The sequence below is a fragment of the Callospermophilus lateralis genome, chromosome 1, assembly GCF_048772815.1.
Source record: "Callospermophilus lateralis isolate mCalLat2 chromosome 1, mCalLat2.hap1, whole genome shotgun sequence".
NCBI lineage: Eukaryota > Metazoa > Chordata > Mammalia > Rodentia > Sciuridae > Callospermophilus > Callospermophilus lateralis.
The window spans coordinates 93227606-93243907 of NC_135305.1; the positions used below are offsets into that span (position 1 = coordinate 93227606).

At 37.1% G+C, this 16302-nt stretch overlaps 1 protein-coding gene across 1 annotated transcript in view; it reads left to right on the forward strand.

Moving 5' to 3' along the window:
* The window catches only part of Nme8 (NME/NM23 family member 8), a 66305-nt gene that overhangs the window by 11553 nt on the left and 38450 nt on the right, over window positions 1–16302 (forward strand). Inside the window, exons 8-10 of the mRNA XM_076853967.2 lie at window positions 2277–2369; window positions 3619–3815; window positions 14420–14595. Of these exons, the coding sequence (XP_076710082.2) occupies window positions 2277–2369; window positions 3619–3815; window positions 14420–14595 (466 nt within the window). The remainder of the gene's footprint in view (window positions 1–2276; window positions 2370–3618; window positions 3816–14419; window positions 14596–16302) is intronic.

Consider the following 16302-nt stretch of genomic DNA (forward strand, 5'->3'; position numbering starts at 1 on the left):
AGAGCCAAAATAAATCTTTCATAAAATATATAAATAGTTGGACACAGTGACACATACCTATAATCCCAGGAGCTTGGGAGGCTGAGGCAGGATTGCAAGTTAAGACCTAGCCTCCGCAACTTAGTGAGGCACTAAAGAACTTATTGAGACCTTGTCTCAAAAAGTATAAAAAAGGGCTGGGGATGTGGCTCAGTGGTTAGGCATCCCTAGTTTAATTCCTGGTCCTCATTAATGACAATGCCTTGGTTTCCTTTGCATTTAATCATTTATGCCTTCCCTGAATTCCATGCATATATATAAAATATATGTACACATATTAATATGTAAATATAATTATGCAAATAATTATATTAATATATAATATCATATAATGTAATAATATATATAAATATATTTCCATATGTTATATGTGTGTATGTATATGTGTATATATATGAAAATTATACTATAATTCTGAGGTCAGTAAACTGTTTCTATAATGGATCAAATAGTAACTATTTTCATTTTGGGCTGCATAATGTCTCCAATAACAGCAATAAATAATATGTAAGTGAATGGGTATGGTTATGTTGTAAACTATATTTACAAAAAAGGGCAATGGGCTATATTTTGACAGCAGCCTGTGGTTTCCTGAGCCCTGAATAAGGACATGGTGTTGAGACAACAAAATTATATTGCAATTTGAAGGAAAGTTGCATGTGCAATAGAAGAGGTCACATGGGGAGTTATGTAAGGTGGGATTGGACATTTCTTGATGAACTTCCTATCATGCAGGTGACAGGACATATACTATTTGTCCCATTTTTATGTCAATTTAATTAATAGCACTCTCTAAGGTGAGCACTTTTTCTCCAGATTTTGGTATGTATGTGGGGGACTGGAGTGGCACCTAACTACCCTATTACTTTATACATTAGCTATTCTTCATCAAGTGTTTCAAAAATAGTATCTCACATCAATGGTTTACTGTTCCTTATGTTTTAATAGCCACATTGTGAAGATTTCCAAAACTGCCTGGTTCATTCAGTTAAGGCAGTCTTATTAGTCATTATTATATCTGAATTTTTTGTTTCTGGCATGATGAACACATTTCAGAGATGTAATAAATGTCTGCTAAAAACCCCTCTTCTCTTCAGTACAGTGAAAGCTATGTAACAGGACAGAAAAAAAAATGTAAGGAATATTTTGAATAAAAGCAAATGAACATGCAACAGTTTAAGACTATAGTAAGGGACATGTTATCAAGCCTAAATGTTGCTTGGATTCAATTTTCTGTTGTCAGTTACTATGTGACTTGACAAAACATTATTTCAGTTTTTAAATGGGGGTCAATGAAGAGAGGGTCACTAAGATGTAAGTAACGTTCTACAGTGTCAGCGAAGATAATGGAACCAGTAGAATTTTTATGTCCATAACTGAAGCAGGATGCACCTGGTCCTGGATGCTCCCAAATAAAATTGAGGTGGTATTATTGGCAACAATTAATGAAATTTTATATGATCACATAGGACCTCATTGGGCTTGTCATATTTGCCTCAAAGCTTTTCTTTGTTACATTTTATCACATATGAATGACATGAAAACCGAATTTGTCATCAAATGCAATTTTTACTCAAACAAGTAAAACATGGTAATTCTTAATTCCTAACATCATAGATATTTTTTGTTGCCAAAGAGTATGTTGTCTAAAAACAGATTAGGAGTTATGACCTTCAAAAATTAAGATATAAAGTTCAAACAACTTTGAATATGCTCAAGAAATGCTTGTAAGTATGTTTTTGTGAGTGATCTAGAAAGCTGTAATGTTGTCACTTGAAATTAAGTCTTTTTTTTTTTATTTTGAGGCAGTTCTCTCCCTCCCCTCCCCCATTTTCGTACTAGAGATTGAACTCAGGGGTACATAACCACTGAGCAACATCCCCAGCATCCTTCCCCTTTTTTAAATTTATTAAGAGACATAGTCTTGCTAAATTGCTTAGAACCTCACTAAATTGATGAGTCTGGCTTTGAACTCATGATCCTTTGAGCCAGTTTCATTTTAATGGAAATATTTTGCAGTCCTGGTTCAGGCTTTGAAAACTTGGATATCTAGGAGGCAAAAAAGAACCTTCTCACATATTTCAGAGCCACTTCAAACCTAGAGCCCTATGGATGTTTCTAAGGTCTTTACATGAAATGCATTAAAATCTGGGTGCTTCAAACCCAGGAAGTAAATGTCCTTAACTTGATTTACCTATAATCTGCATCATGCCTTGTTCTGCTCTATTTCATTGAAGATTATCAAGGAAGGATATGTTATAGAAGTAGAGGAAGCAATGATCCTCACTGAAGGACAAGTGAGGGACTTCTACGGTCAAATAGAAGACGAGGTAAGAAATTAAAAAAAAAAAAGCCACTGTGTATTTAAATATATTCAAACACAGTGATTCCTATGAGCTTCATTACAGAAAAGCAAATGGGTAGGTCTAGTCAACTAAGCTGCAGGTGTACTTGATAGTGTCCATATCTTGGTCAGGCCAAAGACAGTGACTTTGGGAAAATCTCTCCAAAGATAGAAGTAGTTATACCCCAGCAAAGCAGAATGGTCTGGTAGTTTCCTTGGAATGAATATCTCTTTTTTATTATGTCCTCTAGACGTGTACCTCCAGTGAAGACTCTCCTTAACTTCAGCACCACAGGAATGGTTTTAAACCATTCTTTACCTAAAGTTCTTTCTTGCAGGTTGTGTTTATTTAGATTATCTTTTGCCTAGACAAATATGATGAAAACAGTGCTGGAAAATATTGCAAAGTGCACTGGCTTAAAAGTCAGGAGACCTATCTTCTAGAAACCCACTGTCCAAGATGGCGGGTGCTAAACAACTGTGGTCATTTGAATTTAAATTCATTAAAAATAAATGATGTTAAAAATTCAGAGACTCAGTTGCACTAATCACATGTCAAGTGCTCAGTAGCCACATGCAGCTACTCTGTTGGAGAGTGCAGAAGAACATGTTCCTCATCACAGAAAGTTCCATCTGATAGCAACTTGCAGAACTGGCTGCAATTTGAAGAACCACCCCTCCTGGTTCCACATGTATAAAGATTTATAAAATGAAAGGGTTAAAGCAGCTGTATCAGTAGCAACTGTGAATTATTGAGTAAATTCAATTCATGAATTTCACCAGCAGGCTACTGAATCAAAACCACTGGGATTGAGTTCCAGAATGCTGTGCTTTAATAATCCCTGCACATGACATGGAAACATCCTAAAGTTTGAAAATAATTGTTAGACTGCCATTATAGTCAATTCCTGCTAGCTGTGGAATTTTATCCTTCAAAAATGTCTTTACATTTTTAATCCCAAGAACTCGGGAGGCTGAGGCAGGAGAATGGAAAGTTTGAGATCAACCTGGGAAATTTAATGAGACCCTATCTCAAAACAAAATATAGCTTAGTGGAAAGTACCTCTGGGCTTAATTTCCTGTGTTGGAAAAATAAAAGTTATTGCAAACAGGAGGTTTAATTCCCATGCTCAGTGATCATGAAGGAGAAGATTCCGTTGGTCTTCATGGCTGCCATTTTACTCTACCTATCTCAGGAGGCTGAATTATTTTATTTTTATCATTTTATTTTGTAGCCTGACTTTGAAGATTTTGTGTCTTTAATGACAACTGGATTAAGCTATGTGCTAGTTGTATCTCCAGGAAATGAAAAACCAGATTCCCTAGAAGAAGCTCAGCTGGATATAGAATCTAACGAACCACCCGAAGACCTACCCGAGGCTGAAGTTAATGACACCTTGGACACCTTGGCCACAATGAAGAAGCAGGACAGGTAGCAAAGACAATTAAATTATCATTTATTTTTGTCATTAAATAATAAAAGTGTAATGTCCAAAATCTCAAAACTTAAGGGCAAATGTTTTTATTTTGAAGCCACCGGCTTTCTTCCAGTCAGCCTAAAATGTTTGATATTTACGCCAGGAACATTAGAAAAGGAAGACTTATTCCAGCTTGTTTTTCTAAACCTGGGAAACATCAGCCTGACATCATGGCCAGCCTGACATCGTGTATAATCCCTCCTAACCCGGTATTCTCTCCATCTCTCCACATTCCCCTTCCACCTTCCCTGAGCCCTGAAGACATCAGGCATGCTGTTTTATTTAAGGCTGGTTATAAATTGCTGACAACAAAATGGTTGCACATTTTTGTCAGTGAATTTAAAAAATTTTTAAAGTGAATATAAAAGGTTTTCAGAATACTGGTTTTATATGCTGTATGTGTACCTTTTGCTCTTGTGGAGACTCGGAGAATCCAGCATTTAACAGTTGTGAGAGCTATGCCTAAAAGAAAGTGGGGTGAACAGGAATGTATATAGAGTATCTGATTCTTGAAGCTTCATGGGGTGTGTCTCCCTGCTGCTCAGCAGCCCACTTAATTGCATTTTCTGCTCGAGAATCTCTAGAACTTTCCTTGTTGTCTTAATAATGATCTGTGGTAGCTTTTCTTGAGTAGCTACATTGGCTGGTTCCCATCGGATGGTTATACTTTTTAGATAGGGGAAAATTCTAATATCATTACTTCTAAGTTTTTAGCAGGACAGAGGGGCTGATAAGATAAATCAACAGCTGACAAAGGACTTTGTAAATGGTAGTGGTTCTTTTCTGTTTTTTTTTTTTGTTGTTTGTTTGTTTGTTTTTTGTTTTGTCAGGGTAAATAAGGGAAGATTTTGGTTGGGAGTAATAGGCTTAAAAATATACTGGATTTTATACCAGAATTTTTGAGCCATTCAAAAGCTAGCATCTTGAAAAACGCTCCATGCACTTGGTACAAGTCCACATTCCATTGGTACTCTTCCCCTGTAATAAGTTTCCATTACATCAAACTTGGAGAAACAATTGTCTCCAGTTGTTCGACCCCCACATAATAGCACTTTAATTGGCATTTTAATTGGCAGGATGGGAGTGGAATGAGGTTTGTATAACCTTGCTTCAGAAAAGTCTGCAGTATTTTCTTACTAAACTTAGGGATCCTATTTGCCTTTGGCCTGTGTTTACCTTGAGCAGTCGCCACAAGTAGCGAGCACGGGATGGTGTGGAGCATGCTTGTCTCGTACTTATTCTGGTTTCCATAGCTTGTTCTGGAGGAAGGGCCTAATGGGTGCTGTCACTTCCTTCTTATACCATTTTTTAAAAAAATACCTGAGCCCAGGAGCACTTTACCACTGAACTACATCACCAGCCCTTTTTATTTTTTATGGTGAGACAGACTCTTAAGTTGCTGAGGAGGCCTCCAACTTGCTATCACCCTGCCTCAGCCTCCTGAGTCACAGGGATTACAGGAGTGGCCACTTCGCCAAGCTCCCATCTGACATCTTTTAAGTAGACCCAGAACCTAAAAGATTAAGGACAAATACCTCTCATGAGTAATTTGCACATTTGTTCACTTCTACTTTTTACTGCTCTCTTCCCCATCTAAGAGCCTCCTCATGCTCCTCTTTGAATAATGGGGATGCAGGAGGAGGCAGAAGGGAAGTTAAAAGCCAACACAATTAGACTGGGAATGATTGATGATTCCCCTCCATGAACATGAGCTATGTCCGGGACAGCCAGGACAGCAGAGGCCAAGGGCTATGCCAGGTTGGTTATTCCTGCATAGACAAACACAGCTTGTGACACCATATGTTATGGGAAAACATCTTCCATGCCAATGATGTAGTGCCTGCTATAATGGCTGGCTGAAAGGGGAGGGAGGGAGAACGGGAAGCACACAGCATGGGCACCCACATTTCAGATTCCCACTGGAGGGCTTTTTCCACATGATTTACTCTACCTATGGCCATGTCTGTCTCCTTAATCTGCCATGTATTAAGAAGTCAGAGGGCAATGTCATTTACTTGTTTTCCAGTCTTCCTATAGATGAGGAAGATGTGGTTCTGTTAGTCACACTTCCCGGAGTCACACAAGTAGTTACTGGCAGAGTCTTCACGCATCCATTCATTTATCCGATATTTATTAACATCCTACTATATGTTATGTCCTGGAGGTAAAAAATGGAGAATAATTAGATGACCCCTGAGGTCCCTTTCAGCTTTAAATCTTTAAATTGAGTGTAGGTGACATTTTCTATCTGCGATAATATGAAGATGTTCTTTGATGTACTGTCCAGTTGTATCCCAATAAACTCATCATAATTTGAAAGTAGCATAAATAGAAATGCATTTAACACACCCAAGCTACCCATAGTCACAGGATAAGCCATGAAGCCCACTGTAGAGGATCAGTATTTCCTGGTGATCTTAGAGCTCACTACTGCTGCTCAGCTTCAAGAGCGATCCTACTGCATATTGCTAGCTGGGAAAAGATCACAATTCAAAATGAAAAATGTTGTTTCTATGAAATGTACATCAGTTTCTGTCATAAAGTCAGAAAAAATCATAAGTTGAATCATCCTTTGTCAGGAACCAACTCGATTATATTTCTCTGTCCATAGAAGGTATCTCTTCTATTCTTGGTGAGTTCTCTATGTGTTCTTATACATGTTATAGCTATAGAGAGCTTGATTTTTTTTTCTTTAGTGAAATTCTCATTTTAATTAAGGTAATAGACACCTTTCCTAAAGCAATCTCTAACGTGTTTCTGGGATGAGGACATTTCACATTCTGAACCCTGACTCTCCACTCCCGTTGCCACAACTTTCTTCAGTCTCTGGAATCAAATGGAATTGCACTAATGAGCAGCTGGCTGCTGGTGAGGCCTGAAATTCTGCTTAGGCTCTCAATTAGAGAGAAAGTGAGGATGGTGTGGTGGTCTCCAGTGAGGGCTTGGGCAGTGCCTGAGCTAAGACTCAGGAAGCAGGAAGCTGGAGACAGCATCAGGCCTTGAGAAAAATAAACAGACTCAAGGAAGGGTGATATTGGACTTCACAGGCTCTTCCTGAGCCCCAAAAGGACACATGATGGAGCTGTTAGAATCATTGAATTCCCTGCCCTTGAAATCCAAGGGAACTCTTTTCTCTAATTGTTCTTACAGGAACATGACAGCCTTCTGGCTTCTATAGCACAGGCTTGTGGCCTAGAGACTCCTTTGCTGTAAATCCTCCACCACTCTAACACACCACAAACCAGACCTATGTCGCAGTGATCCAATCAAGAAAAATGACAGCAACCTACGGAAGCCCAGCAGCCAGAGAAAGGAAGAGCTACATACAGCTCATACCTGAAACTCAGGGAAAGGACCTACTAGAGGCAGAAAAGTCATAAAAACATATAGAATAATAATAATAGTGCTTGAGATCTAAAAAAGACTTCACATTTGAATGATAAAAATCCTGAGTTAAACTATAAATTCAGTGGAGAATCAAAAGGTGTGATAGTTATCTGAGACTTGAATTCATGACATGGGAATCAGATACAAGAAATAGCTCAAAGTACAAAGAGAAAGAAGAAATACTAAACTGAAAACATGAGAGCAGAAATAAGCAATCTGGAGAATATCCTGAGGAACCAATATGCTAATAAGAGAAATTTTATGCAGAGAAGAAAGAGCAGATGGACACGCTGTAATTCAACAAATAATAGGAAAAAAAAACATGCCCTGCAATGAATAAACACAAATACAGGAATATTGTGGGAAGAAACTGTGCACACTATTTTGAGACAGAATAAAGCACCCGGTAGTATATTTTATGTTTAAAATCGGGAGCAGGTCATTTTCTTCACATTCCCCTCCTATGTATGATAAAAATATTTTTAACTACTAATTATTGAATAAGTCATCAGCAATGCTAGAAAATAAACATAGACATTAAAAGGACTTTTTATAGAATATGTATAGATGAGCATATAAATAAAAAATAAAAATCAATATTACAGTGTCTAAAGTGAAAAAAGTGATGGATTAATGCTGCTTAGATTTATTTAATGATGTTTTTAAAATAAAAAAAATATCTACCACAGGAATGAGTATTTGGTTTTAAAAAGCATCACATCAGTTTTTGAAGATACGTTAATGATACTTTCAATATTGAACTTTGTCTGTAGTCATATTTAATAGAAAGAGATATGTAAAAGTCCCACTTTGGAACAATTCCAAAAAATGGAAATACGGCCCAAGGTTTGTTACTGAGGTTGATATTTCCACATGGAATACAATGTACAAGATTTTATTTTTTTCAGTGCTGTCTTCTAACCCAGGGCCTCATGCATGAGATAACTACTGAGTTATAACTCCTGGCCCCATTAGAGGACATGTTTTTAATTAAAAGGTAGTAATAAAAATGTGCAAACTTAAAGGGTAAATATATATTATTAAAATTCAACACAAACTATAAGAATTATTGAGGATACAGATAAAGAAAAGATTTTTCTTTTGTTAGGAGTATTTTATCACTAACATGGTTAGAATTAAGGTGTGTGGTGTGATAAAAGAAGCCTGGCTTTTAGCCTGTTTTATTATTGGCTTGAATTTTCCCTTGGACTTTCAGAGGCTTCCTTCCACCAATTCCACACTTGGCAGCAACTGAGAAGAAGCTATTTATAAGGGAGAAATATCTGACTGACATGGAACCTGTCATCAGAATACTAAGAAAAAGACTAAAACCTCTTCATTCAACAAGTTGCCTGTACAGCAAAGTTACATACTGCTCTCATGGAACATATTTGGAGACTTAGTCAAACAAAAACTATAGGGAAAAAGAAGCAAAACAGTTGTTAGTAAACCCTGGAATCTATATGCACACACACTGCATACACGCATTGCATAATTCTCAATTATGTAAGTGCTAATAAAGGACTCTTGAGGTAGATGTGTGCTGACAGATTCTAAATTATCTCAACAAAACCTAGAAAGTTGTTGGGTGTGTGTGACCAGATGGTTCAAAGGTGTCAGAGAGCAGAGGAAGGAGGTGATAAAGAAGGCAACTGAGCATGTTGTAAGGGCATGTTGCAGAAAGGGGCATGAATGGAGTGTGAAAGGTGGGAAATGGTGTCCCAGAGGCAAGACATATTCAGAATGTGTGTATCTGATGTTGGGAACAGGAAAAAGATGGCTGGCATTAGTGCTTTGGATAACTACACAACTTCCATGTTAACAAAGGAAAGACTTGAATAGCAGAATAAATAGCAGCTTTATCAGACCAGCAAAATAAGGGAAAGAAAAACAAACTAATATTCAAAATAAACAGTGCATATAAAGTAATATGGAAGGAATGAAGTCCAGACTAGAGCTATTATACTCAATATGAAAAGGTTAATTCTTCCATTTGGTACAGAGATAACCAGGCTAAGGTAAATAGACAAGAGATAAATTAAAAACCACCCTGATAATGATATAGATAAGAATCATCAGTGGGTATTAAGCAATTGTAAAAAACTATATGCATAGTTTCATATATTACCCTCATAGATTACTTATTAATTAAAAGAGGAAATTGTAGCTTCAGGGGTTGGTGGGACCATATTAACCATGCAAATATCACCAATGGTGGTAAAAACTAGCATCATGTAATATCTATTGTGGTGCACAAGGAAGGTCACAGGATCACTTGGGTCATACCCCTGCCAGGTACTCATAACCTGAATATAATTTCAAACTACTGGGTCATCCTATAGTTTGAAGCCATACTAAAGGAAGGACAGGCCTGGACTCTTTAAATATAAATATCATGAAACAAAAAAAGGCTGAGGCATTGTTCAAGATTAAAGGAGAAGAAGGAGATAGGATAGCTACATACAATGCATGATTCTGGAGTAGAAAAACCATTATTATATTTAAGGCAGTAAATTGGGGAATTAATGAAACTTAAATATGGACTGTTTGTGAGATAATGGATTTATATCAGTGATAAATTCCCTGAAGTATTTGGTTAGAGAACCTGCAGCTTGTTCTCAAAGGCTCTGCAAACCTCACAGTCACAACCAGTTCCTGGACTGCAGACACACACAGCTGGCTGCGATGGGGAAAGGAGAGAGAGAACAGATGTGGCAAAGGTTAACAGTTGGTGAATAAGACACTGAGTATAAATGCAAGTTCATTGTTCTATACTTTTTGGTCAATTTGAATTTTTTCAAAATTAAAAATGTAAACAACCTCACTCATCTATCTATGTTCTATTTAGAAGAAACATACAAAGGAAAATGAACATAAAAGGATGTAAAAAAATAGCCAGGAATAATTTTAAAGTTGATCATTAAAAGTGCTTCAACTTGTTTAAAAAAAATAACATGATGGAGTAGACAAAATTGGTGAAAATATAGTAATCAAAACAATTTAGCTCAGCCAACATAACTACTAAGTATATAAGAAAAAAAGTAGCAGAAAAGTAAGGAGAACTTGATAAAAACACCTGCTAGTAGCTGGAAAGAGGTAATAACAGAGAAGAACAAATAACACACATTCTACAAGCAATATACAATAGAGGATCTTTAGTATATGGAATGTGAAATAGAATAACCTTACCTACCTCAAATAAATTTTCTCTGTTCACAAAGAAAATTTTAAGAAATTCATTTTTAATTTCTACCATACATTCTAGCTGATCATAACCTATCGAAATTGGAAATAAACAATGGAAAAATGACCAAAAATGTCTATTTGAAAGTATAAATCTTGTTTCTAAATAACCCTTGTTTTGGGGCTGGGGTTGTGGTTCAGTGGTAGAGTGCTCACCTAGCATGCAGGAGGCACTGGGCTCGATCCTCAGCACCACATAAATGTAAAATAAAGATATTAGGTCCACCTAAAACTTAAGAATAAATATTTTTTAAAAACCCCTGTTTCAAAGACAAACTTAAAAGGAAAATTAGAAACTATCTGGAAAGCTCTTCATAAAAAAGAATTTTTAAATGTTTTTTATATAATTTTTTTCTTAACATTTTATGTTGAGCCATGCTTATCATCTTATAAAGTCAAAGACTTTATGTTTATATATAAACTTTATGTTATAATGTTGTTATAATTGGTTTTAGGAGTAATTCAATCAAAAGTTGAACAAATACCACATTTTGGATATAATAGGGAAAGACAACTTATCTTGACATGAAATTCAATTTTTGTTTTATTTAATTTCGTTTAGTTTTGGCAAAGTTTTTGAACTTTAATTTTTTAAGTTTAAAAATAATTTCTAAACAATAGTTTTGAATGGTTTTATTAGTGCATTATAGTTATAAATAATAGTGGGGCTCATTTTGACATAATCATGGAATATAATTTGCTCCATATCAGTCCTAGTACTTTCTTTTCCCCTCTCCTTCTCTACTTTCTCTATTCTACTGGTTTTCCCTCTATTTATTTATTTTTAAATTGGTGCTTTATAGATAAATATAAATACGGATTCGCTGTGGTATACTCATATATGTACATAGCATTATTTGGACATTTTCATTTCACAGTTCTTCCCTTTTCCTGTCAACAGTTTCACTCAATTTGAGCTTGCTACTATGTCTGGTCTCTAACACCACATTGAGAAAAGATTAATCCCAGTAATTACAGCCACTTCAGGACAATGCCTTATACTAATAAATATTTTTTTTCAAAAGCTCATTAACAATGTTCTTCAGTAGTTCACTAATCTGAGGTAAATTGGAGTGATTTTCTTGAATTGGTTAAGCAATTTGATAATATGGAAGGGAAAAATTGTTTTTAAACTATATTTGGTTCTTTGGTCAGCTCATTTCCCACTGCTTCCATTCTGGGCTGTGGAACAGTGCGGACTATTCCTCCCCCCTCCACCATTTTCTGGGAGTTGATTTATGTATGTATGTATGCACGTTTCTTGGTCAGGTTTTTAAAATGAGGTGTTTTATTTTGGGGGTGTCAATTACTATGCCATTTGTTTATTCGTAGAACTAACCTTAAGCAGTCGAAATTGTTGGAGAAGTGTAAGCAGAGTTTCACTGAAGGGTTTCACTCCCTTCTTGGCTGGAGGACTCTGATGCCCTCCTGTTTCTGGCAGTCACAAAGCAAGTTCTGAGGAGAGGAGACTGGATTGTGTCAACCTAGCCCCCAGTGCTTTTTAGACTTGTAAGAGATGACTCAGGACTGTGGCACTCACCAAAGTTGGTCTGTTTTTAAATGGTCGCAGTTCTTATCCCCCAACCTGAAGGATATGGAAAATGATAACCTCAGAACAGGGAAATGACACCCCCTCAAAACTATCTGACCTGGAAGAAGAGGGAGGAAGAAGTGGATCCCAGTAAATCCTTTCCCAGTAACAATGCCCCCCACTAGGGTGGGAGGTGGGAGGTGAAGGAAGCAAACTTTCATCCCTTCCTGAGCATCTCTACCAAAAGCAAACATTCATCCTTTCCCAACCACAATGGGTCCTCAAGGGAGGAGGGGGATACTGAAGTGCCCTTTCTCATGGCTGATGAGTTCTGGAAGGAGAAAAGCAAATAGTGAAGCTCTGGGTAACAGTGGGTCCCAGAGGAAGAAGATAAACAGTTCTGAGCTTTCATGTCTTTCCAGTAACAATACGTTTTGGACTTTTCACAGTTTTTTTTTTCCCCCTGACTATCCAAACCAACATATTCTGCTTCAGTCTACAATGATTAATTCACTCTCATTGTAACCTATAAAATTCAGAGCCCCTCTATAACTGGCTGTCATTTTCTATCTAGAAAGTGTATCTCTCCAGAGCTTGACTGATTGACTCCCGCTGTGGAATAAAGGAAAGCTTCCTGATCCATGTGAGGTCTGCTTCCAACCCCAATATCTGTGCTTCCATAATGGTGCTGAAACCATTTTAGTTATTTTTGCTTATACAACCTGTATCTCCCAAGGGTCAACCAGGAGAAGGCTCCTCATCCCAGAACTTAGATCACAGGTTTCCAGCGAAAGAGTTCTTTGCTCTTCTCCGCTTTGTGGATTCAATTTGCTGGTTCTGTGTTTATTCACTCTTGGGAAGCTGCTGTGATAGGAAAAAAAATGTGGCTTCCTCTGAAGATGTTATTCCATTCTCCAAAGGGATAAACCATATGGATTTAAAGGATGTTTGCTTTAGTCATCTTTTTTGCTGCTGTGACTAAAAGACCTGACAAGAAAATTTTAGTTTATTTGGGGGTTCACGGTTTCAAAGTTCCCAGTCCATAGACACCTGGCTCCATTCCTTGGGGCTTATGGTGAGGCAGAACATCATTCATGGTGGAAGAGTGTGGCAGAGGGGAGCAGCTCACATGATAATTAGGAAGCAGAGAGTCTAAGCTCAGCTCACCAAATGCATATCCCAAAGGCTTCCAGTGACCCACCTCCTCCAGCCACAACCCTACCTGCCTTTGGTTACTACTCAGTTCTTCCCATATGGAGATCAAATCACTGATTAGGGTAAGGCTCTTACAATTATTTCACCTCTGAACAATCCTACATTGTCTCACACATTAGTTTAGGGAATACTTGACACCCAAACCATAACAATGTTAAAAATAGAGTTCACTAGGAGTAAAGAAGTTGGGAAATGAAGTCAACTGGAAGGTTGAAATATTCAAAGGGTAGGAGGAAAGGAAGTGGAAGCAAGGGAGTGCCTGAGGCCCTAAAAAGGGAAGAAGTGAGAAATAGTAGAGAGAGAAGTTATATTGCTATTAGAGGGAGAGGTGAGGAGAAGAGGCATAATATAGCAAAGAAACGAGAAGAGCAGAAGAACATCATTGTCCCCTCCTCATTTCAACCAAAATTACCTCAAAACAAAACACCAAATATAATGAAATAGCAAAAGGTTAATAAAAGGAAAAGAAATGATAAAATAGAAAAAGGGAAAAGAAAAAGTATACATATGTATATTGTATATACTTGAATCTATCAGCAAATACAGTCAGAACAATCAAAATATTAATAATGATAATTAATAATAAAAGGAGAAGATTAAAGAAAAATTCTTAATTAAAAATGTGTAAACTTTTCCGATAAAGTAGCTGAAGTTGAGTATCTACATCCTATTCCAGACTATCTGTCTTCCAGTCCTTTATTTCTTGGGCTGTGTGTCTCTTTGTGAGAGCCAATACTGGATGATGTTAAACCCAACCTCCTTTTTTGATCTAGTCTCTCCTCTTGCTGGAGAAGTTTGGAAGTATAGCTGATTGAGATGGCTCTCAGCTTCTCTGTTCTCCAGGGCAGGCGGATGGAACTGGAACCTTCTATTGGGATTTTGGCTAGACAGCTCAGATCACTGCTCTTCCTGGTTGGAAGTGGTGCACGGATCTATTTGGGAAGTTCTGGGTGCTGGGTTCAAGCTCTAAATGGAACTTTGGACTTTTATTTGGAGTAGGTATTTTCGAGTGATTAAATCCTTGCACATTTAGGGCTGGGTTGATGTTGATCTCAGCTGGGAATCTGGGTTTCTATAATACCCAAAGAGTTCTACTTTTAGGGTGGGGTGACAGACCTTTCTACATTCTACCATCTTCCTTCCTTTAGTTTATAATAATCTTAATGTTTTGTATTTCGACAGTTTACAAGAACTTCTGGATCGACAACACATATCTCAATATTGTGATATTGAAGATGATGCAACTAATGTTGCGAGGCTCCTTGATGTTTTCTTTCCTGATTTTAAATTAATGAAAAGCAAGAATGAAGGAAAGACAATGGCACTGTTGCGACCAGATCTTGTTCATGAAAGGAAAGGTAGGAAATAAAGCATAAACTGTTTAAGTACTTTTTAGAGGGGTGAATATTAACTTGCTAATTTCCTAGTGATCATGAATAAAACATTTTTAAAAGAGTTTATGAACAATTTTTTTAAACTATGACTTATCGGTTGATGTTACCATTGCAGTAATTATTATATAGGTGAGATAAGAAGCTTTCATGTTTGAAATGCCTCAATTCAGTTTGGGTCAACCCTAATTAAGTGTGACTGGAGGGCGGGGAATGTAGCTCAGTGGGAGAATGCTCGCCAAGCATGTGGGAAGCTTAGGATTCCATTCCTAGTACACGCCACACACACACACACACACACACACACACACACATACACACACACACCCCAAAGTTTGAATAGCATGACTTGAAGAAAATATTTCACCAAGTCTTTTTCTTTATTTGTAAAATTCAGAAGATTAAAATGCAAACGCATAAATAAAGTACCCAGCATTTTAAGTACAAGTTATTTTTAACCACATTTTACAATCCCATAGCAGAGTAAATACCACAGGATAAGAAGAGAAATTATAAATTAAAAATTCATTTGTAACTTTTTTCTTTTTTATTCTAATTTGTTATATAAGACAGCAGAATGCATTACAATTTATATTACACATGTAGAGCACAATTTTTCATATCTCTGGTTGTATACAAAGTAGGTAACTAGTATACAGAAACACAATTGATATTGATCTTTTATTCCCTGACTTGCTGAATTCAGTTCTAGGAGCTTTGATGACGTGGCCTTTATGTAGAATGGGATTTCTTCCCCTCAGGCCAATTACATTTTCGGATATTTCTGATGGGTTGGGAACTGAGACATGGGTACTGTGAAGTGCTCCCTGGCATCCTTAGCCTCCGATACCAGATGCCAGGAATAGTCCTCAAAGCCCCAGATGTGACAACAAAATGTCTCCAGACAATGTCAAATGCTCCTTGGGGGACAGATCCTCTCTGACGGAGAACTATTGCTGTGGACAGCTGTGTCAGTGGCAATGCCATATACTTATCCCCTTGCTGTTCCGTAGGGCTTTTATTCCCTCTGCTTGCCTCACTGGCCTTGCCTCACCTTGCCTCAACTTCCTGTGTGCTGCTGGATGGAAGCCACCTGGTCCTTAAGGAGTCAGCTCTTACATTATGCATCAACTGCCCTCATCAGACTATGGAAATTTCAACCTTTTCTTCCTTTGGGAAGGATTTTTTTTTTTTTTTAAATCTTGAATGGATGCTGTATTTGCTCAAGTTTTTTTTTTTTTTCTTCTGTTTATTGATGTAATTGTGTGCTTTTTCTTAGGTTTAACACATTAATTTTTGAGTGTTGAACAGCCTTACATTCTCCAGATAAATGCCACTTGGTTGTTGGGTAGAGTCAGTTTTACATATGCTAATCATATCACTAACTGAGGGCTTTAGTGTCGCTACTCATAAGATAGATATGTGGTTCTCTTTAATGTCTTTATCTGGTTTTGGTGTCAGAGTAATGCAGGCCTCATAAAATGAGATAAGAAGTAGTCACACCTCTTCACTTACTGGAAGAAATAGTGTGGCATCAGCATTTTTATCTTCCTTAAATGTTTATTAAAATATACCAGTAAAATTATCTGGGCCTGGAGTTGTCTTTGTTTTGAAGGCTTGGTTTTGTTTTCATTTTTGCCTTTCTGCCCTTTTGAATTTTTTTTAATTATGTGC